Raw genomic sequence first — 23,939 nt, 5'->3', positions numbered from 1 at the left:
TCTTTTCCTATTTGCTGTACTTTCTGAGTTTGTATATTCTTCTATTAGCATTTAAAAAACAGATTTATTTATTTATTTGAAAAGCAGTGTAAGAGAGAGAGATTTTACACCTATTGGTTCATTCCTCAAATAGCTGTAACAGCCAGGGCTAGGCCAGGCCTAAGGCAGGAGCTAGGGACCCCCATCTGGATCTCTCATGTCAGTAGCAGGTGCCCAAGTGTTTGGGCCATCTTCTCTTGCTTTCCCAGACACGTCAGAAGGGAGCTGGACTGGAAGCAGAGCAGCCAGGACTTGAAACTGGCACTCTGATATAGGATGCTGACATCAGAGCAGCTTGACACACTGCCCCACAACACAGGCCCCTTCCATTATCATTTATGCGACTTTACTGGTGGAGCCAGTATTGTGCTACAGTGGGATAAGCTGCCACCTGTTGTTAGGAAAAGAGGCACAGATTAATGCCTCCTCACATAGGGCACCAAAAATGTTGGGAAAAGAGTCGCAGAAAGGAGGAGGTATTATACAAATCTACAGCCAATTTATTCAGAGAAAATAAATTCATAGGCCAGTGCTGCGGCTCACTAGGCTAATCTTCCACCTGCGGCACTGGCACCCGGGTTCTAGTCCTGGTCGGAGCGCCGGATTCTGTCCCGGTTGCTCCTCTTCCAGGCCAGCTCTCTGCTGTGGCCAGGGAGTGCAGTGGAGGATGGCCCAAGTGCTTGGGCCCTGCACCCACATGGGAGACCAGGAGAAGCACCTGGCTCCTGCCATCGGATCAGCGCGGTGCGCCGGCTGCAGCAGCCATTAGGGAGTGAACCAACGGTAAAGGAAGACCTTTCTCTGTCTCTCTCTCTCACTGTCCACTCTGTCAAAAATAAATAAATAAAATCATAGAGGTGGGTGACCAACTGCTGGCATACACATTGATGGAACATGTGGCAGAAGTCCCCAATCCCAGGGGCCGGGCCTTTTTATATTTTAGGAGCGATATGGATGGGGGTGGGGGTAGGGGGCAGCAGGCGAGGTAAATTCCTGGAACTGGTCTTTCAGGTGGCCCAGGGGCCTTGGGAACCTGGGAAAGAATGCAATGTAAAGGCAATAGGGTGGGAGACCCAATTGAGATTCAAAGGCAAGGAATAAATTCCAATATTTATCTCTTGGGCAATGAGTGAGAATCTAAGGCTTATGTCCTTGTTCCATCACCTGTGATACTGGCATCCCTATGGGTGCTGGTTTGTGTTCCGGCTGCTCTACTTCCCATCCAGCTCCATGCTAATGCACCTTGGAAAGCAGCAGCAGATGGCCCAAATACTTGGGCTCCTGACACCCCCATGGGAGACACAGATGAAGCTCCTAGCTCCTTGTTTTGGCCTGGCTCAGCCCTGGCTGTTGTGGCCATTTGGGGAGTGAACCAGCAGATGGAAGATATCTGTCACTCTGTCTTTCAAATAAACACATAAATCTTAAAACAAAAAAACCTCTAATAAGACATAAAGCTCATTCTCATTTTTTCCTCTGCCAAAAGAATTATCTTCATCTTTATACAATAATACTACTTATAGGTAGCTTTATAGCACTTACTGCTTTTTTAGGAGTAGTAGTAACAATAGCAGACTTAAATTTTACCAGTAATTTTCACAGATACCCTGCCAATTGGATTAGACCCTGTGGCACACCTAGCAGAAATAGTCTGTATTAGCACATGACTTTGGGCAAGTCATTTCCAGACCCAGGTGTTTTATAAGTTAATAGCCTTCCCAGTTCTCCACTCAGGGTTATATACATTTTCCAAATGCTATACAAATGTCTGTAAACTTTACAGTTATCATTGTAAGAAAATCATGTCTTGTTATGACGCAAGTACTTGGGTCTCTGCCACCCATGTGGGAGACCCAGAATGAGTTCCAGTCTCTTAACTTCTGCCTGACCCAGACGCAACAGTTGAAGGCATTTGGGGGAGTGAACCAGCGGATGGAAGATCTCTCTTCCTCTCTTTCCTTCTAATAAATTGAAAAAAGAAAACCATGTTTGGGCCATCCTAGTGCAAGTTCCAACTCTGTTTCTGATTCCAGTTTTGCTAATGCATACTCTTGGAGGCTCAAGGACTTAGGCAGGGGAGGGTTTTCTCTCTCCCATTGTGGGAGACTTGCATTGAGTTCTGTGCTCCTTGCTTTGGCCTGGCCCAGCCCCTGCTGTTGCATTTGGGGAGTGAACCAGTGGAAGGAAGATCTTTCTTTGCCTTTCAAATAAAATCAAATAAAAAGATGGGGCAGTGGTTGTGGCACACAGGTGAAGCATCTCATGTCAGAGGCAGGTTTGAGTTCCAGCACCTCTGCTTCCAATCCAGCTTCGTGCTAACGCATCATGGCAGGCAGCAGTAGTGACTCCAGTGCTTGGGCCCCTGTCATCCATCTTGGAGATGGGGTGGGGTGGGGGTGTAGTTCCAGGCTCCTGGCTTCAGCCTGGCCCAAGCCCTGGGTGTTGCAGGCATTTGGGGATTGAACCAGCAGATAGAAGATCTTTGTCTCTCTTTCTGACTTTCAAATATATATATATATATATTTTTTTTTTTTGAAGGGTAGCATTTACCTCTGAGGGGATTGTGACTGGAGCTTGGGGCATTTCTCTGGGAGGGGGCCACTGTTCAGTGCCTGATTTAGTGATGCTAACCAGCTCAGCTATCCACTTTAAACTGTATATATATGTTTCATATTTTTAAAAAAGATTTGTTTATTTGAAAGGCAAAGTTACAGAGAGAGAGAGGGAGAGACAGAGAGATCAGGGCTGAGCCAGGCCAAAGCCAGGAGCTTTATCTGGGTCTTCCCCTGGATTTCCCAGGAGGCTAGATGGTATGCCCGCATACCAGGCAGTGGCTTAACCTGCTATGCCAGCCCCTGTTTCACACATTTTTATCCAGATGTGATTATATCATAATGAAGAAAAGCTAAAACCCAAAGAGGTTTTAAAAAATTTTATACTGGCCAAAGCGATGCAGAGAAAAACGTCGCCCCATTACAAGAATATATGGGTTTATTATCTAGCTCAGCCAGTCTCAGCAGGCGCTGATGTAACTAGGTAACAGCTCTATTTTCCCAAGCTGATATAACTTAGACCTGGTGTGTGCTCTAACCTTGAAGCCTTAAATCTCCACCTCCCTGGGACAGGAAGACACCGGCTTTATCTCATCTGTTGCCCTTGACTAAGGAGGCTGCTGCTCGCCGCGTTTCCCAAGGCACTTCACAGGCCGATTTAAACGTCGTGCTCTGGGGCTTTCTACACAGTTTCAGCAGATTTCTGCCCGCTGTTAGCCTCTGTGCGTTTGTGAGGGGGAAAGCAAGGCCGGGCAGGTGCGGTCGATGTCATCCCCGCCGGCCCGCGGGGGTGCAGGCAGTTTCCCGGGGCTCCAACCCTCTCGCAAGGCCAGCCCCCGCGACTGGCGGAGGCCCCGGGCGAGGCTGGTGGTCTCGGGCGGGAATCCAGCCCTCCGGCTCCTCCCGCACGGGTCCCTATGGACGCGAGGGGCAGGGGCGGGTTTTCTCTCCTGCCTGGAGCGGGCGCCCCGGCCCTCCGGAGCCGCCCGGATGTCCTCCCGCCGCCGGGGGCGCTGTGGGCCGCAGCGGGCCTGCTTGCAGATGCGGTGGTGGCCGCCCGGCGCCTGGAGGGAGCTGCTGGCCGGGCCCTGGGAGCCCCTGCCCGAGACCGCGACGCCGCCATGGGTAAGGGGAGCGGGCCGACAGCGAGCCTCTGGCCCTAAGTCCCGGGGCTGCCGGTCGCGGCCGGGCGAGGAGGGCCGGGAAGGGGGCCGCGGAGGGCCGCCGACTCCGAGCTGGGGCCCGAGTCTAGGGTGGGCGGGGGCAGCCCAGGACTCGGGGGCTCCCGGGGTCGCCATGGCAACGCGCCCCCCTCGTTTCCCTTCGCGTCCCCGCCCCCAGTCTGAGGCCCAGTGACTGAGGACTCGAGGTCCGACGGCTCCCCGGGAGCGAGGACAGGGCCGGCCTGGGTGTCTCCGGGTCGAGGGACAGTGGCCGACAGGGCGATGACTTTCCAGGTTTGGGGGTGGCGGAGGGAAGACGCGTCTCAGGCTTCCGCCTGGGTGCCCGACGCCGAGGGAGGGCGAGGGCGAGCCATGCCGGGCAAGACGCTGGGTGAGCCCACGCGGGGTCCTGGGGGCGCCCCCGGACCTTCGGGTAGCCTGGGGGTAGGGGAGGAAGAGGGGCAGAGAGGGGGCTGTGGGCCCGGGCGTCCCCGGTGCTTTGCAGCGTGGCGGTGCACCTGCGGCCCGCCGGGGCGTGGCGGCCGTGTAGGCGGCCCTGGGCGTGGGAACTGCGGGTGCCTTTCTGTGGTGGTCCTGTCGCACCTTGCTGGTGGGGTGGGCACTGTTAGAAAAATGAGAATGGCCGTAACTCAGGGGGCGTCAGGCGATGTCGCTCCGGAAAATAAAGAGGGAGTCATACATAGCGCGATGCAGATTTGCAGAAAAGGGGCGAGCGGGTGGGGACGGTGTCGGCCGCCAGCTTGGTCACAGCCTTTTATGTTGGTGAAGAATCGGCGTCAGGCTTCACGCCCGGCTCAGAACTGGAATGCTAGGTCCCTGGGAACTCTGGGTTTGTGTCCAGTGGGAGAAAAATGGGCATTTTGCGTACTTGGATTTATACATTTCTCGGAGATGATGAAATGATATTTTACTAGGTGCTTCATTTTTTTTGCATCTCCGTTTTTAAAGAATGTTTATTATTTTCATCTTCTTGGAGAGAGAAATAGAGAGAGATCTTAACATCTGCTGGTGCACTTCCCAAATGCCTGCAACAGCTCGGAGGCCAGAACTCCAGCAGAGTCTCCCACGTGGATGGCAGGGGCCCAAGCACTGGGGCCGTCCTCTGCTGCCTCCCAGGAGGCATTAGCCGGAAGCTGGAGCAGAAGCCAAGGAGCAGCCATCCCAAGCTGTGGCTTAACCCACCGCACCACCATGTGTGCCCTTAGCTCCTCAGTTTTGTCATCTGTGTTTACTGAAAATACTCCTGCCAGTCACGGCGATGGTGCCAGAATGGGGACGCATCTGAGTGTCTTAAGTAAACTGAGAATAAAACTTGTGGGAAGAAAACTATTTTTGTGAATTTGAAAATAGCAATTAAAAATAAGGCTTTTTGCAAGTGCATCCGTTAACTCGGTACCAGTCTGAAACAGTGGACAGCGTCGGCTATGTGGAAGGGCGGAGGGCTTTAGAATGGAATCATGCAATGCAGAATTCCTGGGAGAATGAAAAAACAGGACAAAGTGAAAATGAGAAATTGAGTGACTGCTGTATTTTCTTTTTTGTCAGTGTATTTTACCTGTTTCATTTGTTACGAGTATTACTGAAATGTTAGAATTTCAACTACTTTTTATTTATTTTTTATTTTTGACAGGCAGAGTGGACAGTGAGAGAGACAGAGAGAAAGGTCTTCCTTTGCCGTTGGTTCACCCTCCAATGGCTGCCACAGCCGGCGCGCTGCAGCCGGTGCACCGCGCTGATCTGATGACAGGAGCCAGGTGCTTCTCCTGGTCTCCTATGCAGGTGCAGGGCCCAAGCACTTGGGCCATCCTCCATTGCACTCCCTGGCCACAGCAGAGAGCTGGCCTGGAAGAGGGGCAACCGGGACAGAATCCGGTGCCCCGACCGGGACTAGAACCCGGTGTGCTGGCGCCGCAAGGCGGAGGATTAGCCTAGTGAGCCGCGGTGCTGGCCAGAATTTCAACTACTTTTTATTGCTAGTTTATTCTGAACATTTTTGCCTTGAAATTCATCTTTACACAGTGCCTACCATCCAGCATTTACGTGAGCCCCTTAAACATGTTGTCTATGACTGCAAACGTACCTCTGCAGAATACTGTTTTTAAAACTTTCCTTGCAAAGAGATACCGCAAAATTAAAATACAGAATGGCAAATTTGCAGAGCCTTGAGCATGACTTACACACCCTGGCAGCAATGGGCGTGGTGGTTTCCTATGGTATGTGTGAGGGAATCGTGAAGTTACCTTAGTTGGGAAACAGTCAGGTTTTCCCTGCAAGAATAAGCAAATCACTGTTGGTGTCACTGGGGGAAGAGAAGAGTTTGTCTGTTTCTCACTGTAATGCCTTGCAATGATGTTGGACTTCTTGTGCTTTCAGCTACAAAAGACCCCACAGCTGTCGAGCGAGCAAACTTGCTAAACATGGCTAAACTGAGTATCAAAGGGCTCATTGAATCGGCTCTGAGCTTTGGCCGCACCCTGGATTCTGACTACCCTCCCTTGCAGCAGTTCTTTGTCGTTATGGAGCATTGTCTGAAACATGGTCTTAAAGGTACCACAAGATTATTTAAAAAAAAAATTGCCTTAGAACCCTCCCCCCCTTCCATCTTAAATATCCTTGAAAATGTAGTATTTTTTTTTCCAGGCCATAATCACTGTTATATGGAATTTTAAAACACTTGAGTGGATTATTTAGGGAGAAAACATCTTAACTACTTTGTTTTCGAATAGATGCTCTTTAGAAAATGCTCACCTGTTAGTATCTTTTTTTTTTTTTTTTAAGATTTATTTATTTTCCTTGAAAGTCACAGTTAAACAGAGAGAGGAGAGGCAGAGAGGGGTCTTCCATCCGCTGGTTCACTCCCCAGATGGCCACAACTGCACTGATTAGGAGCCAGGAGCTTCTTCTGGGTCTCCCATGCGGGTGCAGGGGCCCAACAACTTGGGCCATCTTCCATTGCTTTCCCAGGCCACAGCAGAGAGCTGGATCGGAAGTGGAGCAGCTGGGACTAGAACTGGCATCTATATGGATGCCGGCTCCACAGATGGAGGATTAACCTGTGCCATGGCACTGGCCCCAATAAAATATACTTTAAGAAGGAAACCTTGGCCGGCGCTGGGGCTCAAAAGGCTAATCCTCCGCCTAGTGGCGTTGGCACACCGGGTTCTAGTCTCGGTCGGGGCGCCGGATTCTGTCCTGGTTGCCCTTCTTCCAGGCCAGCTCTCTGCTGTGGCCCGGGAATGCAGTGGAGGAAGGCCCAAGTGCTTGGGCCCTGCACCCCATGGGAGACCAGGATAAGTACCTGGCTCCTGCCATCGGATCAGCGTGGTGCGCCAGCTGCAGCACGCCGGCCGCGGCGGCCATTGGAGGGTAAGCCAACAGCAAAAGGAAGACCTTTCTCTCTGTCTCTCTCTCTCACTGTCCACTCTGCCTGTCAAAAAAAAAAAAAAAAAAAAAAAAAAAAGAAAGAAAGAAAGAAAGAAACCTTGACAACAAAATTTGAGCTATCTTATGTGATATAAATATACTCATTTTTATTTCTTTAATTAGAGACATAAAGTTATTTATTTATTTGAAAGGCAGAGTTACAGAGGAAGAGAGAGAGAGAGAGAGAAAGAAAAGAAATATCTTGTATCCACTGGTTCACTCTCCAAATAGCTGCAACAGCCAGGTCTGGGCCAGGCTAAAGCCAGGAGCCAGGAGCTTCAGCTAGGTCTCCTGCGTGGGAGCTAGGTACTTGGGACATCTGGATTAGAAGTGGAGCAGCTGGGACTCAAACCAGAGCCCATATGGAATACCAGTGTCGCAGGCTATGGCTTAACCCATTACGCCATGATGCTGGCCTCAAATTATTTCTTCAAGTTATATAAATAATAATGAGATAAGTGCTTTTTGTATCAAAAACTTAGAACTGTATAAAGCAAGTTTCTGTCCGTTTCCTTTGATCTCCCTAAAGGAAGTCATTCTTTTAATCCTTTTCTGTTTTTTTCTTTTACTATAAATATCATGCTATAAATATTATTCTATAAAACTTAGTGGTGTGGTTTGTGATCTTCCCATTTGTATAAAAGTTTAGATCACATTTTAGTAAGTTTATTTTCAGCTACTTGAAAGGCACAGTGAGAGAGAAAGAGAGAGAGCCTGGAGCCCTGAAATCCATCTGGGTCTTCCAAATGGTTAATAGGGGCCCAGGTGCTTGAGCTGTCACCCCCTGCCTCCCGGGGTGCACATCAGCAGGAAGGTGGACCAGAATCAGAGCCCGGGGGCTGGCGTTGTAGCGCAGCAGGTTAGCCGTCACCTGCAGTGCTAGTGTCCCGTGTAAGCAACAGTTCAAGTCCTTTCTGTTCCGCTTCTGATCCAGCTCCCTGCTAATGCACCTGGGAAAGCAGCAGAAGGTCTTGGGCTCCTGCCCACCCATATGGGAGACCTGGATGGAGTTCTAGGCTCCTCGCTTTGGCCTGGCCAAGTCTCAACCATTTGTGAATTGAACCAGCAGATGAAAGAGTTATCTTTCTCTTTCTCTCTCTCTCTCTCCCCCCCCCCCCCCATAACTCTGCCTTTAAATAAATAAATAAATCTTTTTTTTTTTAAAGAATTAAAAAATGCTGGAGCTCCAACCCAGGCATTCTGATATGGGATGCTTAACCAAGTAGTTGCTTAACCCACTGTATCGCAATGCCTGATGCTTATTATCCTCCACTTCGTAAAACACAGTGAACTGTGTTATGGCAGTCATAGGCTTATCTTGATGTATCATTATAAAGCTGCTTTGTGGGGCTGGTAGTGTGGCACAGTGAGTAAGCCACCACTGTGATGCTGGCATTCCATATCAGAGTGTGGTTGGAGTCCCAGCTGCTGTGCTTCTGGTCTTGCTTCCCGATACACCTGGGAAGACACCAGAAGATGGCCCAAGTATTCGGACCCATGCCACTCCTTTTTTTTTTTAAAGATTTATTTATTTGAAAGTCAGAGTTACACAGAGAGAGAAGGAGAGGCAGAGAGAGAGAGAGACAGACAGACAGAGAGAGAGAGAGGTCTTCATCTGATGGTTTACTCCCCAATTGGCCACAATGGCTGGAGCTGCACCGATCCGAAGCCAGGAACCAGGAGCTTCTTCCGGGTTTCCTACTTGGGTGCAGGGGCCCAAGGACATGGGCCATCTTCTACTGCTTTCCTAGGCCACAGCAGACAGCTAGATCGGAAGTGACGAGTAGCCGGGTCTCAAACTGGAGCCCACATGGGATGCTGGCGCTTCAGGCCAGGACATTAACCTGCTGTGCCACAGGGCCGGCCCCTGGACCCATGCCACTCATGTGTGAGACCAGAATGGAATTCCTGGCTCCTGGCTTTGGACTATCCAGACCTGGCTGTAGTGACATTTTGGGGAGTGAACCAATGGATGGAATATCTCTCTCCCTCTCCCCCTCCCCACTCTCTGTGTTGCTCTGCCTTTTGAGTATATAAATACATCTTTTTTTGGAAGATAGATTTATTTATTTGAGAGGTAGAGTTATAGGCAGAGAGAGGGAGAGACAGAGAGAGAGGTCTTCCATTGCTGGTTCACTCCCGAAATGGGTGCAATGATGAGAGCTGGGCCGATCTGAAGCCAGGAGCCAGGACCTTCTTCTGGGTCTCCCATGCAGATACAGGGGCCCAAGTACTTGAGCCATTTTCCACTGCTCTCCCAGGTCATAGTAGAGAGCTGGATCAGAAGAGGAGCAGCCAGGTCACAAACTGGCACCCATATGGGATGCTGGCACCACAGCTGGAGTCTTAGCTCATTATAACACAGAGTCAGCGCCATAAATACATCTTTTAAAAAAAGGAACAATGGGGCTGGTGCTGTGTTGCAGCAGGTTAAAGCCCCGACCTGTGGTGCTGGTATCCTATATGGGAGCCGGTTTGAGTCCTAACTGCTCCACTTCTGATCCAGCTCCCTGCTAATGCACCTAGGAAAGCAATAGAAGATGGCCCAAGTGCTTGGGCCCCTGCACCCAAGTGGGAGACTTAGAAGAAGCTCCTAGTTCATGGCTTTGATCAGCTCAGCTCTGGCCATTGCAGCCATTTGGGGAGTGAACCAGTGGATAGAAGATCTCTCTCTCTCTGCCTCTCCTGTCTCTCTGTATCTCTGCCTTTCAAATAATGAATAAATACTGTTTGTTTAAAAAAGAAAACTTAAGTTACTATACTTTTATATGTTGAAATTGTGTAGGTGCATTGTATTTATTTTCTTTTTTTCAGTAAGAAAATCATTTTTGAGTTACAACAAAACCATCTGGGGCCCTTTGGAGCTGGTGGAGAAGCTGCATCCAGAAGCAGAGGAAATAGGAGCCAGTGTCCGGGACTTACCTGGTCTTAAGTAAGCAAGTGTGTTCTAGTGCACCCCTGGCTGCACAGGGTGCCCGCGGTTCTGCCAGAACACCTCCCACTCTACGGCCTTACCTGCTCTCCGCCTCATGTACCCTTCTCTCCTCTGTCCATGAATTTTGGACATTCCTTAGTTCGGCTCCAATTCCATTTCCTTTATGAAGCTTCTCTTGTCCCCTTCAATAAGAATTAACTGCTTCTTCCATTGTGCTCTTATTACAATATTTCCCACTTTGTTTTATCACTTACTTCAGTTCTGCTTTGTATTGCAGGAAATTGCATGTCTCTTTAAGATAGGTGTAACATTAAGCACCTCTGTTTTCTAAGTGCTAACCCAGTGTGCACATAGCAGGTAGGTGTCTTGTTGCAGATTGAATTAGGTAGGCCCGATTTAGGGCAGAGGCTCAGGAGACGGCAGTCCTCAGCTGAGCCATTTACAAACCTCCACATATTAGACTTCCGCATATTACTTTTGTGTCTCTGAAAATTGAAAGCATTAGTGAGACCTACCTGTTTCATCAAACAAGTATATGTGTAAGGTACTAAAAACTTGAGTTTTCTAGTTAGAAACTCATGAACATTGAACATTTTTTGCAGGTATAAAGTGTTAAGGCTAAGTTTTTAGGTTCTTGATGGTGTAATTAAAATTAAGTGCTCCCATTAGTTTATCTTAATTCTTGTGAGTGAGGTGCTTTTTATGCTTAGCACCTCTGTCAGATTATAAGTTTTCCTCCTAGATAGCTTTACAATTTAGAGTTTTATATGTTATGGGGAGTATAATAGTTGGACTTTATTGAGTGATAAATAGCCACTGTTTATAACAAGACAACCTTTTTGGGGGCCAGCACTGTGGCATAGCAGGTAAAGCCACCTCCTGCGTTGGCAGCATCCCATATGGGTGCAGGTTTGTGTCCTGGCTGTTCTATATCAGGTCCAGCTCTCTGCTAATGACCTGGGAAAAGCAGCAGCAGATGGGCCAAGTACCTGGTCCTCTGCGCTCACATGGGGGACCTAAAAGAAGCTCCTTGCTCCTGGCTTCAGCCTGGCCCAGCCCTGGCTGTTATGGCCATCTGGGGAGTGAACCAGCAGATAGAAGACCTCTCTTTCTTTATTCCTTCTTTCTCTCTAACTACGTTTCAGATAAGTCTTTTTTTTTTTTTTTAATATTTTATTTATTTAAGAGGTAGAGTTACAGACAGTGAGAGGGAGAGACAGAGAGAGAGGTCTTCCCTCTGTTGGTTCACTCCCCAGATGGCTACAAGGGCTGGAGCTGCACCAATACAAAGCTAGGAGCCAGTTGCCTCTTCCTGGTCTCCCACGCGGGTGCAGGGGCCCAAGGACTTGGGCCATTCTCTACTGCTTTCCCAGGCCATAGCAGAGAGCTGGATGGGAAAAGGGGCAGCCTGGACTAGAACCAGTGCCCATATGCGATGCCGGTGCTGCAGGCAGAGGATTAACCTACTATGCCACTGCACTGGCCCCGATATGTCTTTTTTAAAGATAACATTTTATATAAAATATCTTATTTAGTGCTTAAGTCACTCTTAAAGGGTAGAGATGTGTACAGATGTGAAAAATCAATGCCAGAGAAGTCATAGTTAAGAAATGTCAGAGTGGGGCCGGCATTGTGGCCTAGTGGGTAAAACCGCGCCTGCAGTGCTGGCATCCCCTATGAGGATCAGTTTGTGTTCCTGCTGCTCTGCTTCCAATCCAACTCTCTGCCATGGCCTGGGAAAGTAATGGAAAATGGCCCAAGTCCTTGGGCCCCTGCACCCACGTGGGAGACCCGAAGGAAGCTCCTGGATCCTGGCTTCGGATCAGCCCAGCTCCGGCTGTTGTGGACATTTGGGGAGTGAACCAGTGGGTGGAAGATCTCTTTATCTGCTTGTGCCTCTGCCTCTCTGTAACTCTGCCTTTCAAATAAATCTTAAAAAAAAAAAAAAAAAAGAGAGAGAGAGAAGAGAGAGAAATGTCAGAGCAAGGATTCAAACCCAATTTTTATAATTAAATACAAAGTGGTATTCATATGTGATACTGTGTACAATATCATATTAGGTGAAGTTTTTTTTTTAAAGATTTATTTATTTATTTGAAAGGCAGAATTGCAGAGAGAGAGGGAGAAACAGAGAAAGAAAGAGATCTTCCATCCACTAGTTCACTCCCCAAATGGCCACAATGGACAGGGCCGGGCCAGGCTGAAGGCAGGAGCCTGGAACCCTGTTGGGGTCTGCCACATGGGTTCAGGGACCCAAATAGTCGTGCCATCTTCTGCTTTCCCAGGTGCATTAGCAGGGAGCTGGATCAGAAGCGGAGCAGCCAGGGCTTGGACTGGTGCTCATGCGGGATGCTGCTGTTGAGCTGGCAGCTTAACCCACCACGCATGGCTCTGGCCCTGTCTTTTATTTTTTAAAGATTTGTTCACTTGAAAGGCAAAGAGAGAGAGAGAGATTCCATCTGCTGGTTCACTCCCCAGATGGCTGCAGTGGCCGGGGCTGGGCCAGGTTTAAGCCAGGAGCCTGGAGCTCCACTTCGGTCTCCCTTGTGGGTGCAGGGTCCCAAGTATATGGGTCATCGTCACTGCTTTCCCTGGCACATTAGCAACTGGCACTCTGATATGGGCTACCCCTTCACAAGCAACAGCTTAACCAGCTATACCACAATGTCAGCCCCTAAATAATTTAAAAAAAATCACATCAGGGGCCGGGTAGAGTTCCTGACCCTGAGTTTCCTGGCCCAGCCCTGGCTGTTGAAGCCATTTGGGGAGTGAATCAATGGACGAAAGATATCTCTCTGTCTCTCCCTCTTCCCCTCCACCCCCATCACTCTGCTTTTCAAATAAAAAGATGAAGACAAAAAAATTTTTTAAAGACTTCTTTCTTTATTTGAAAAGGTTAGAGGGAAAGAGATCTTCCATCTGCTGATTCACTCCCTGGATGGCTGCAGTGGCTGGGGCTAGGCCAGGCTGAACCCGGAGCCAGGAGCTTCATTCAGTCTCCCACCTGGGTGCAGGAGCCTGAGAACTTAGGCCATCCTCTGCTGCTTTCCCAGGCACATTGGCAAGGACCTGGATTGGAAGTCTAGCAGCTGGGACTTGGACTGCCGCCCATGTTGGGTGCTCGCATCGCAGGAGGTGGCTTTACCTGTTATGCCACAATGCTGGCCCTGAAGAAATCTTTTTTTTTTTTAAAGATTTATTTATTTATTTATTTGAGAGTCAGAGTTACACAGGGAGAAGGAGAGGCAGAGAGAGAGAGAGATCTTCCATCTGAAGGTTCACCCTCCAATTGACTGCAACGGCTGGAGCTACGCCGATCCAAAGTCAGGAGCCAGGAGTTTCTTCCGGGTCTCCCACGTGGGTGCAGGGGCCCAAGGACTTGGGCCATCTTCTACTGCTTTCCCAGGCCATAGCAGAGAGCTGGATCGGAAGAGGAGCAGCCAGGGCTCAAACTGGTACCCATATGGGATGCCGGTACTTCAGGCCAGGGCATTAACCTGCTGCGTCCCACAGTGCCAGCCCCCTGAAGAAATCCTTAAAAAAAAATTTGTACTTAGGTGTTCTACAAGTGTAGATTTATAGAATGGGTTTGCATGCTCAAAAATTGGGTTTAAAACTGTAGAAATGAAAACAAAGCTGTGACAGAGTGCCCTTCTTCCTTGTGGGATGTGCCTCAGCAGCAGTGGAACGAGTAGCGGCTCTCCGGCCAGGGCTGTTTTTCTGACCGCTGTTTTCTTTTCAGGACCCCCCTGGGTCGTGCAAGAGCATGGCTTCGGTTAGCCCTCATGCAAAAAAAGATGGCCGATTACCTGCGCTGCTTAATTATTCAGAGGGATCTCTTTAGGTTAGTATCACTAAGTCATGTTCACTTTCATTTTTCATTTCAATTGTATCTTGTTTTCCAAAAAGGATATAAGATGTAGTACAAGAAGGTACATAAAATACAATAAGATGGCATAAAATAAAAAAAAGGAGGTAAGTAAAAGAGAAGAACACGTGGTAGGGGAGAACACGGGTCAGGAACTGGCCTAAAATATGAATATCATAAATTTACTATTTGCCAATAAGGGGAAATTTATGTATATTTATAAGTTAGTTTTGGTTTTCTGAATTATAATTAATTTTATGGATAACAGTATTTTATGGAATTTAATTGCTCAAGTTTCTTTTTAGATCGTGAATGTCCAAGCCGTGTCTTCAGTAGTAGTGCAGGCCCAGGTGAGACCGGAAGCCCAGTGTTGAGGGCAGACCCGCAGGGAGGAGGTCTGTGGCGGCCCTACGTCCGTCCTGGCACTTCCTGTGCCTTTCTGGTGTTGTCAGGAACTTGGCCCTGGTTTTGGTCTTTCTTTCTTTCTTTCTTTTCTTTTCTTTCTTTTTTTTTTTTTTTTTTTTCATTTTTTGGCAGGCAGAGTGGACAGTGAGAGAGAGAGAGAGGGAGAGAAAGGTCTTCCTTTGCCGTTGGTTCACCCTCCAATGGCTGCCACGGCCGGCGCACCGCGCTGATCTGAAGCCAGGAGCCAGGTGCTTTTCCTGGTCTCCCATGGGGTGCAGGGCCCAAGCACTTGGGCCATCCTCCACTGCACTCCCTGGCCACAGCAGAGAGCTGGATTGGAAGAGGGGCAACCGGGACAGAATCCGGCGCTCCGACCAGGACTAGAACCCGCTGTGCCGGCGCCGCAAGGTGGAGGATTAACCCAGTGAGCCACAGCGCCGGCCTTGGTCTTTCTTATGGCTCTGGTTTTACACCTCAGTTTTCTCATTTGTTAAATGGCAATGACTGTGCTACTTGGTATGCTTAGTAGCATGCTGACTATGAGTTGAAGTCACAGTTAATATTGGCAATTCTTAGTGTTTAGATGGTCCTGTTTCTTTCATGGGTTTCTTGTTTGGACATTTTTTTTTTTTTTAGAATTAGATATTCTTCAGTGTCTTTAATTGGTTTATCTGTTAAGAACATTTATGATGTACCTACCAAATGTGTTGACTTGAGCACAAGTTTTGAAATGTTTCGTGTTCATTTCCCACCTTAGTCTTTATCCCCATAGACTTAATGAATCTTAGAGATGAAAATTCAACTCTGAAAAAGTGTCATGATCAGGTCAGTGCCAGTCCCCTGTCCTGAGAGTCAGGAGTTGGAGGCTTCAGTGTTGCCTTTTTCTTTTGATCTCTTTTGGCTTCTCTTTTCCTTTTCTCAAAATTCATTTTCTACTTTTATCTCCTTCAGTCCTTTTTTTAAGAAGTTTTTCAATATTGATGTTTAAATTTCTTTTTTATTTATTTGAAGATCAGAGTTACACAGAGAGAGGCAGAGAGGCAGAGAGAGGGAGAGGGAGAGGGAGAGAGAGAGGTCTTCCATCTGCTGGTTCACTCCCCAGTTGGCTGCAACAGCCAGAGCTGAGGCGATCTGAAGCCAGGAACCAGGAGCTTCTTCCGGGTCTCCCACGTGGGTGCAGGAGCCCAAGGGCTTGGGCCATCTTCTGCTGCTTTCTCAGGCCATAGCAGAGAATTGGATCAGAAATGGGGCCTCTGGGACTCGAACTGGTGCCCATATGGGATGCTGGCACTGCAAGCAGCAGCTTTACCCGCTATGCCACGGTGCCGGCCCTGACGTTTAAATTTCAAAATTCTAAAATGTTATTCACATGTAGAAAGGTATATTTAAAGATGCCTGACTCTCCATGTCTATTAAGTACACAGTTAGGAAGGTAAGGCGCTAATATTCTGTAATTGATTTTTGAAATACACTTGTAATGTTTTTTATTGTTTGAATTTTGCAGCGAGTTCTATGAGTATCACGCACTGATGATGGAAGAGGAAGGAGCAGTGATTGTGGGGCTGCTGGTTGGCCTGAACGTGATCGATGCGAACCTGTGTGTGAAGGGAGAGGATTTAGACTCACAGGTAAGTAGAGTGGTTGCCCTGCGATGCCCAGGTTCCTCCTTGATCCAGGGGCCACCTGGAGCCACAACAATGCTGGTGAATACTAAAGAAATGCAATTCGTTTACATGTGTAAGGTACTTCCAGTAATGTATTATTTCTTCCTTTTAAATAAAAATAACTTTGTTTACTTCAGGTTGGAGTGATTGACTTTTCCATGTACTTAAAGAATGAAGAAGATATTGGAAATAAAGAAAGGTATGATTTTTTTCATGTTATTCCACATGTATTTTGTCATAGCTCTCTGAAAGTCAGTATGAGATTGATTTACCTGCAATTAGTTTTTGTTTGCTTTTTTTCCTCTCTCCTGTGTTTCCTGCTTTTAATTTTTACTTTTTATTACCAATTTTTCAAAGCAAATTTAGGAAAATCACTTAGAAGAAGGAGGCTTTAGGATAAAGTAGGACTTTTGGTCCTATCTGTAGTTATGAGACTCATTTTAATAGTATAATTTAGTAGCTATGTTTTGTGATATAAGGGATGAAAGTGTATTATTTACAAGCTTACATGTGCTGATTTATTTATTTAAGATTTATTTTATTTATTTGAAAGAGTTAACAGAGAGGTAGAGAGAGAGAGGTCTTCCATCCACTGGTTCAGTCCCCAAATGGCTGCAGTGGCTGGAGCTGGGCCAATCCAAAGCCATGAACCAGGAGCTTTTTCCAGGTCTCCCATGGGGGTGCAGGGGCTCAAGCACTTGGGCCATCTTCTACTGCTTTCTTAGGCCCATTAGCAGGGAGCTGGATCAGAAGTGGAGTGGCCAAGACTCAAACCAGCATGTATATGGGATGCCGGCACTGCAGGCCAGGGCTTTAAACCGCTATGCCACAGCGCTGGCCCCCATGCTGATTTATTTTGAGATCTACCTGTTTAAATTTAAAGTATACTAATTTGGGACTTGCATTGTGGCAGAGTGGGTAAAGAGTCATATTGGCACCGGTTCATGTCCTGGCTGCTCTACTTCTGACCCAGCTCCTTGCTAATGGCCTGGGAAGAGCAGCGGAAGCATAGTGTTTGGTCCCCTGCCATGCACTGGAACACCCCAGTGGCGCTCCTGGCTCCTGGCTTCAGCCTGGCCCAGCTCTGGCCATTGCGGCCATTTGGGGAGTAAACCAGCAGATGGAAGACCTCTCTATTTCTCCCCCTCTTTGTAATGCTGACTTTCAACATAAATAAAACTTTAAAACAATGATAAAATGCACCAGTTATGCTGAGTCTAGTATTAGCCAGTGATTTCTTCAACAAAGATTAGAATTGATACACAGCTTGCTGCTCTGTGACTACAAAGATTCTTAAATTTTGTTTGAAAGACAGGACAATGATGTTTCACAACAATTTTTGATAATTTTTTTACATCTAATAAATAACTTTCTAATTAGTACAAAGCTGCTTTTTCCTCCCTATAGGAATGTTCAAATTGCTGCCATATTAGATCAAAAGAATTACGTTGAAGAATTAAATAGGCAACTGAAGTAAGTATTCTGGATTCTTACTGTGTTTCTGTTTTTGTTATTTTCCCTTAAGTTCAGCTTAACCCAATCCTTTCTTCCAGGCGTCTTTGGGAAGGGTTGAGGGCCTAGAGACTGGAAATTAAGAACAGAGAGAATTATTGCAGCTAATTCATGTTCAGCAGAAAATGAGAGTTTGATTTTAAATGGAATCTTTGTAGAGTATAAATAGAATTTTAAGCTTATTTTCTTGAGGGAAAAAAAAAACCTAGATAAGGTGGAAGTCTATATTAATTTGATGGTTCAAAAATTCATTTACCTAGGCTGGCGCGGTGGTGCAGCAGGTTAAGCTGCCGCCTGCATTGCCAGCATCCCATATGGGCGCTGGTTTGAGTCGTGGCTGCTCCACTTCCAATCCAGCTCCCTGCTAATGCGCCTGGGAAAGAAGTGAAAGAGGACCCAGGTGCTTGGGCCCCTGCACCATGTGGGAGACCTGGAAGAAGCTCTTGGCTTGGAACTGACTCAGCCCTGGCTGTTGCAGCCATCTGGGGAATGAACCAGCAGATGGAAGATCGCTCTGTATCTCTCCCTCTTTCTCTGTAACTCTGCCTTTCGACTAAATAAGCAAATCTCTTAAAAAATTCGTTTTCTTACTGCAAAGGGCTTCATGTGTGATTTGGCTTTGTCTTCTGTGGTGGAAGTTTTCACCTTGGTAATGAGGCCATCAGTGACTGCTCTAGCTTAGAAGACTTTCGGAGATTTCTGTGTCAAATCCTGTAGAGCAGGGGCAGGCATTTGGCGCAGTTAAGGCACTGTTCATGCCACATCCCGTATCAGAGCGCCTGGGTTTGAGGCCCCACTCTGCCCTGCATTCCAGCATCAGCACCCTGAGAAGCAGCAGGTGACGTCTCAAGTACTCGGGTCCCTGCCATTCGTGTGGGAGACCCAGGTTCCATTCTGGGCTCTCGGCTTTGATCTGGCCCAGCCTTGGCTGTTACACACATTTGGAGGGTGAACCAGCTGATGGGAACACTTGATCTCTGTCAGTCCTAAATAAAATAAATAATATAAACAAAATACTGTACTGCAGTTCTAGTAAAAATATAATGTAAGGCAGATAATTTCAAATTTCTGATAATTTAAAAATAAAAATTAGTTAAAAATACATTTTGGCCGGTGCTGCGGCTCACTAGGCTAATCCTCTGCCTGCGGTGCTGGCACCCCGGGTTCTAGTCCCAGTTGCTCCTCTTCCAGTCCAGCTCTCTGCTGTGGCCCAGGAATGCAGTGGTTCTTGGGCCCTGTACCCACATGGGAGACCAGGAGAAAGCACCTGGCTCTTGGCTTTGGATTGGTGCAGCGTGCCAGCCTCAACGCACTGGCCATAGTGGCCACTTGGAGGGTGAACCAACGGAAAAGGAAGACCTTTCTCTCTCTCTCTCTCTCTCTCTCTCTCTCTCACTGTCTAACTCTGCCTGTCAAAAAAAAAAAAAGTACATTTTATTTAACCCAGTATACCCTAAGTATTATTTTAACATATAATCCAAAAAACCCTTATATAACCAGTAAAAGAAATTACTCATTTTTATATATTTTACATTTTTTGTGATACTTGCTTCAAAATCTGTGTGTCTTTGACAGCACATTCTAAGTCTCACTAGGCACGTTTTATGTTCTTGGTAGTCACGTGACACTCATGGCGGTCATACTGTCAGCAGAGAACCTGCACTCTGATATGGGATGTGGGTGTCCGAAGTGGTAGCTTAACCTGCTGTGTCACAACGCCTGCCCCAGACATAGGATTTAATAAAATGTATGATAATGCCCATTCTTGTTCCACTTAAAAGTGCAAAAAACAAGTGTGTTCACGGGGTGTAACCTAACCTTTGATTGTATCCTTGAGAGAAAGGGTGTTAACAGATAGGGTACCTGATGCTGAGTGTCTCATAGTTCTCAAACTATGACTTTGGAGGTCTCTACGTTATGGAAATAGAAAGGGAAAACAGAGTCAAGCTTGAAATGTAGATCACTGTGTAAGTGGTTGATAAAGCCCATGATTATCAAGTGAATATTTAAAGTTCAACCTTTTAAAAATAATTTGAAGTATAATTTTAACAGTATTTAGTCATCTTTGTGTGGAATTTTTACTTTCAACTAGTATCATTTAAATACAAGAAGGACTCTAAGAAGATGATAAAAATGCATGAGTAGCAGCAAAAGAAATTTTAATGGAAACATTGATTCGTTTGCTTTGGTCTTTGCTGCTTTCCTAGCCAAATCAAGTTATCCAAGTTGATGAAATTTCCCACACTCAGAAACTTTAGGCCCGGTAGTTGGTAACATGTAAGTCAATATAATGAATGCAAAACAACATACTTCTTCTTGCCTTTGTGACGTGGGGTGATTTTGAATGAATTTTTTTCTTTACTAATTTCAGCAGCACAGTCAGCAGCCTTCATTCCAGAGTGGATTCATTAGAAAAGTCAAATACCAAGCTGATTGAAGAGGTATGGTCAGCCAGTAGCAGAGCTGCTTCCCTGCACCTGTTGTCCGTGACCTTTTTCCGTTTTAAGTGTGATTGAGCATGTGTGGGCACACACACTTGAGTTGTGATGGGAGACTTACAGATGCAGTTGATGATGATGTTATACAGAAACCACATATTCTTTAGGCAAACTCCCAGTTTTGTGAATCTTTGAGATACTCAACTTCTAGAAATGAGCTCCAGAGACAAAATGCAACACTTCTATAGATGACCTGTGATTATCTTAGAGCCTGGATGACCTGGTATTTGGATGGTGGAATCACCGACGATGGTTAGAAATTCTCGTTGGAGTGATACTGCCCCTCTTGTTCCACTGCTCGGGTGACTTCTCTTCACAGGCCTCACTGCATGATCATGTCCACCCTTTGTCCACCTCCCGTGGGTAAAACTTCCTGTGTGCTCTGCTTCTCTGCACTGTGGGAAGTGACTGGCTGATGGTCCCAGAGCTCACTTGAAGAACAACCAGACACTTAGCTCTCTTTAAATACTATTTGGAGAATTGCTTTTTAGAGACATTTTTCATCTTCTTTTAAAGAAAATCTGTTACACAAAGTTATTGCTTCCTATTTTTAGAACTATTTACGTTACAGGAAGATGTCTCTTATTAATGCTATCAGCCCTATTTTCCATGACAAAATTCTTTTTTCTTTTAGAATTGGCCCCCTTTTTCCAAACCAGGGAGCACATTTTAAAATGCATTTTCATTTTGATGGTGGGACTCTGGATTGGGACCATTTTGGAGCTATTTACTGTTTGTAACTCTTTTTGATGTTAGATACAATGTGAAGTATAAGTTGTATCCTGGATAAAGTGTTCAGAAATTAGCTAATTGCAAGCCAACATTAGGGAACGGTTCCTGCTTTGCTTTCTTGGGATTCTTTTTTTTCATTCTGGTCTCAGAGCCAAGCCACTTAGTTACTCAAGAGTTATTCATGTTTACCTTAAGTGGTGAGAGCTGTCTGATGTTAGTTGTAATCATTCAGATTATTGTTATGAACCCAGATTTTACAGTGTATGCTATTCAGTAACCATGAGTGTCTGTGTTAGATTTTTCAGTGATTATACAACTTTCTCTCCTTACATGTGTTTGTCTCTTTAAGCAAGTCTTTATGGTCTTATTACTAATTGCATGGTTCTTTATGTGCTTACTCAGATACTTTGTATTCAGGACATACTGTACATCAGACAATAAGTATAATGTAGGTATAATTATAGGCATAACAAATAAGTGTAATATATTTCAACTACAAAATAGTAGTACAAAAGTAATTAAAAATGTAATTTTTAAATGGTATTTTGGGATAATAGGGGTGCACTTTTCCTATCAATGTTTGAAAATTACTATTGAAGATTTTTATTTTCTGTTGTTTATAGCCATGAACATTACCTGTGAAGCACATATAAATAAAAAATCTTTTAAAATCTTTTTTTTCTTGCCCCCTTTGCATAATTTTTAGTTGGCTATCGCGAAAAATAATATCATTAAACTGCAAGAAGAAAATCATCAGTTACGAAGTGAAAATAAATTGATTTTAATGAAAACACAGCAGCACCTAGAGGTATGTGTGGACTACTTTCAGCCTTGTGTCAGAAATGATCCTATTTTCGCATAAACGAGGTAATTTTTGTCCTGTGTTCATGGAAGTTAATATGGAATAGACAACTTTATGTTTTCTCTCTAGGTCACAAAAGTGGATGTGGAAACTGAGGTGCAGACGTACAAGCATTCTCGGCAGGGGCTGGATGAGATGTACAGTGAGGCCAGGAGACAGCTTCGAGATGAGTCTCAGCTAAGACAGGTAGGTCACACGAGTCACATCGCAAAATCCTGGGGATAATTTACTCTCAGCCAGGCACAACTTCAGGTCTCCTTGAGCTAGCAAACTCACTCCCTTAACCCTCTCAAATTCTTTAAGCTCCCACTGTAGTGATTTTTTTTTTTAAGATTTATGTATTTGAATTGGCAGAATGACAGAGTGAGAGAGGGAGAGACAGAGATCTTCCATTTGCTAGTTCACTTCCCAAATGGCTTCAACCACTGGGACCGTGCCAGGCCAAAGGCAGGACTCCGGAACTCCATCTGAGTCTCCCATACGGGTGGCAGGGCCCAAACACTTGGGCCATCTTCTGCTACTTTCCTAGGCGCATTGGCAGGGAGTTGGGTTGGATGTGAAGGGAAATCCAAGTTGATCTCAATTGCTGTCATGTATCTGATTCTGATACCCTGAGAAGGGGCATGTGAATTGAGGAGTCATTGAAATTGCAGGATGTGGAGAATGAGCTAGCTGTACAAGTAAGCATGAAACATGAGATTGAACTTGCCATGAAGTTGTTGGAGAAAGATATCCACGAGAAACAAGATACTTTGATAGGCCTTCGACAACAACTAGAGGAAGTTAAAGCAATTAACATAGAGATGTATCAAAAGTTGCAGGTAAGGAATTTTCTTAATCTCTTGTAATTCTTTTTGTGTACACCGAAAATGAATATTTGTAGGAAGGGTTTGGTTTTTAAGAGATCAGCCCTTTTTAACTATGTCATATTGATTATAAGAGCCAGTGTGTATTTTTCTTGATGGAAGTGCTAAGAAATTTAATGCAGTATATAAATATATGGAAATATCACATCATATCCTATAAATATGTGCATTTTTAACTTAATATCTTAAGTTAAAATATCACATCATATCCTATAAATATGTACATTTTTAACTTAATATGTTAAGTTAAAAATAGTAAAATTAATGAAAACCGAAAAAGCAAATAAGTGTTATAAAAACATGATAAAGGACAAACATATCACCTGTCTGGAGGTTTTTAAAATATTTATTTATTTGAAAGGCAGAGTTACTGAAGAGAGGGAGGGAGAGGCAGAGAGAAGGAGGTCTTCCATCTGCTAGTTCACTCCCCGAGTGGAGCGGGGGTGATCCGGAGCCAGGAGCCAGGAGCCATGTGGTTAAAGGGGCCCAAGCACCTGGGTCATCTTCTGCTGCTTTCCCAGGTGCAGTCAGGGAGTTGGATCGGAAGTGGAGCAGCTGGGACTTGAAACTGCTGTGCCACAGCTCTGCCCCTGAATTTGTTAATATTGAATAACAATATATTTAATATTGTTAATATTGAAATGTTAACAGTATAAACAAGCATCCAAAAGTGTTTTGCATGTTTAGACAGTGTATTACTGAGAAAGGTTTAATTTTGACTGAGATGCTTCACTATCGTAATTGTGAATTTCTAATAAATGACATTGCTGTTAAATAGATTTGTTGTCAAAATCCCCTTAAATTTAATTAATTTGAAGAATGACATATTTTACAAGAATTCTATTATCTTCAAAAACAGAGATTTTTTTCTTTATTACATTTTGAAAAAAATATTTTATTTATTTATTTGAGAGGTAGAGTTACAGACAGTGAGAGGCAAAGACAGAGAGAAAGGTCTTCCTTTCATTGGTTCATTCCCCAAATGGCCGCTACGGCCGGTGTAGCCAGGAGCCAGGTGCTTCTTCCCGGTCTCCCATATATGTGCAGGGGCCCATGCACTTGGACCATCTTCTGCTTTCCCAGGCCATAGCAGAGAGCTGTATTGGAAGAAGAGCAGCTGGGATTAGAACAGGCACTCATATGGGATGCTGGCACTGCAGGTGGAGGATTAACCTACTGCACCATGGCGCCAGCCCCTCTTTATTACATTTTAAATGAAGACTGGTAGCACTGTTTTTATAATAGAATTACTTAATGTGTACATTAATACTCATTTCAAAGTCACAATTCCTATGACAGAATAGTCTAAAAAAACTTAAAATATCCAGGTTCAAAAGTAAAAATGGTGCAGGTCTTTAGCCTAGCAGTTAGGACATTGGTTAAGGTGCCCATGTCATAT

General features: G+C 45.6%; 1 protein-coding gene across 9 annotated transcripts in view; it reads left to right on the top strand.

Moving 5' to 3' along the window:
* The first annotated feature begins 3,378 nt into the window (after positions 1–3,378).
* Positions 3,379–23,939, top strand: part of RUFY2 (RUN and FYVE domain containing 2) — a 41,423-nt gene continuing 20,862 nt past the window's right edge. For 3 of the 9 annotated variants that reach the window (XR_011382424.1, XM_002718454.5, XM_070057747.1), the window contains exons 1-11: positions 3,710–4,145; positions 6,149–6,322; positions 10,013–10,130; positions 13,876–13,977; positions 15,911–16,034; positions 16,208–16,269; positions 17,478–17,543; positions 19,954–20,023; positions 21,519–21,620; positions 21,744–21,860; positions 22,328–22,495. Coding sequence is in view for 6 of the 9 variants with exons in the window: in XM_002718454.5 (XP_002718500.3) it covers positions 4,037–4,145; positions 6,149–6,322; positions 10,013–10,130; positions 13,876–13,977; positions 15,911–16,034; positions 16,208–16,269; positions 17,478–17,543; positions 19,954–20,023; positions 21,519–21,620; positions 21,744–21,860; positions 22,328–22,495 (1,212 nt within the window). In the remaining 3 variants the exon portion in view is untranslated. Of the gene's footprint in view, positions 4,146–6,148; positions 6,323–10,012; positions 10,131–13,875; positions 13,978–15,910; positions 16,035–16,207; positions 16,270–17,477; positions 17,544–19,953; positions 20,024–21,518; positions 21,621–21,743; positions 21,861–22,327; positions 22,496–23,939 lie in introns of all 9 variants that reach the window. The other 6 variants (XR_011382422.1, XR_011382423.1, XM_008270046.4 and 3 more) reach the window with 5 other exon arrangements.

The sequence above is a fragment of the Oryctolagus cuniculus genome, chromosome 15, assembly GCF_964237555.1.
Source record: "Oryctolagus cuniculus chromosome 15, mOryCun1.1, whole genome shotgun sequence".
Taxonomy (NCBI): Eukaryota; Metazoa; Chordata; class Mammalia; order Lagomorpha; family Leporidae; genus Oryctolagus; species Oryctolagus cuniculus.
This window is presented reverse-complemented; position numbering and strand designations above follow the sequence as displayed.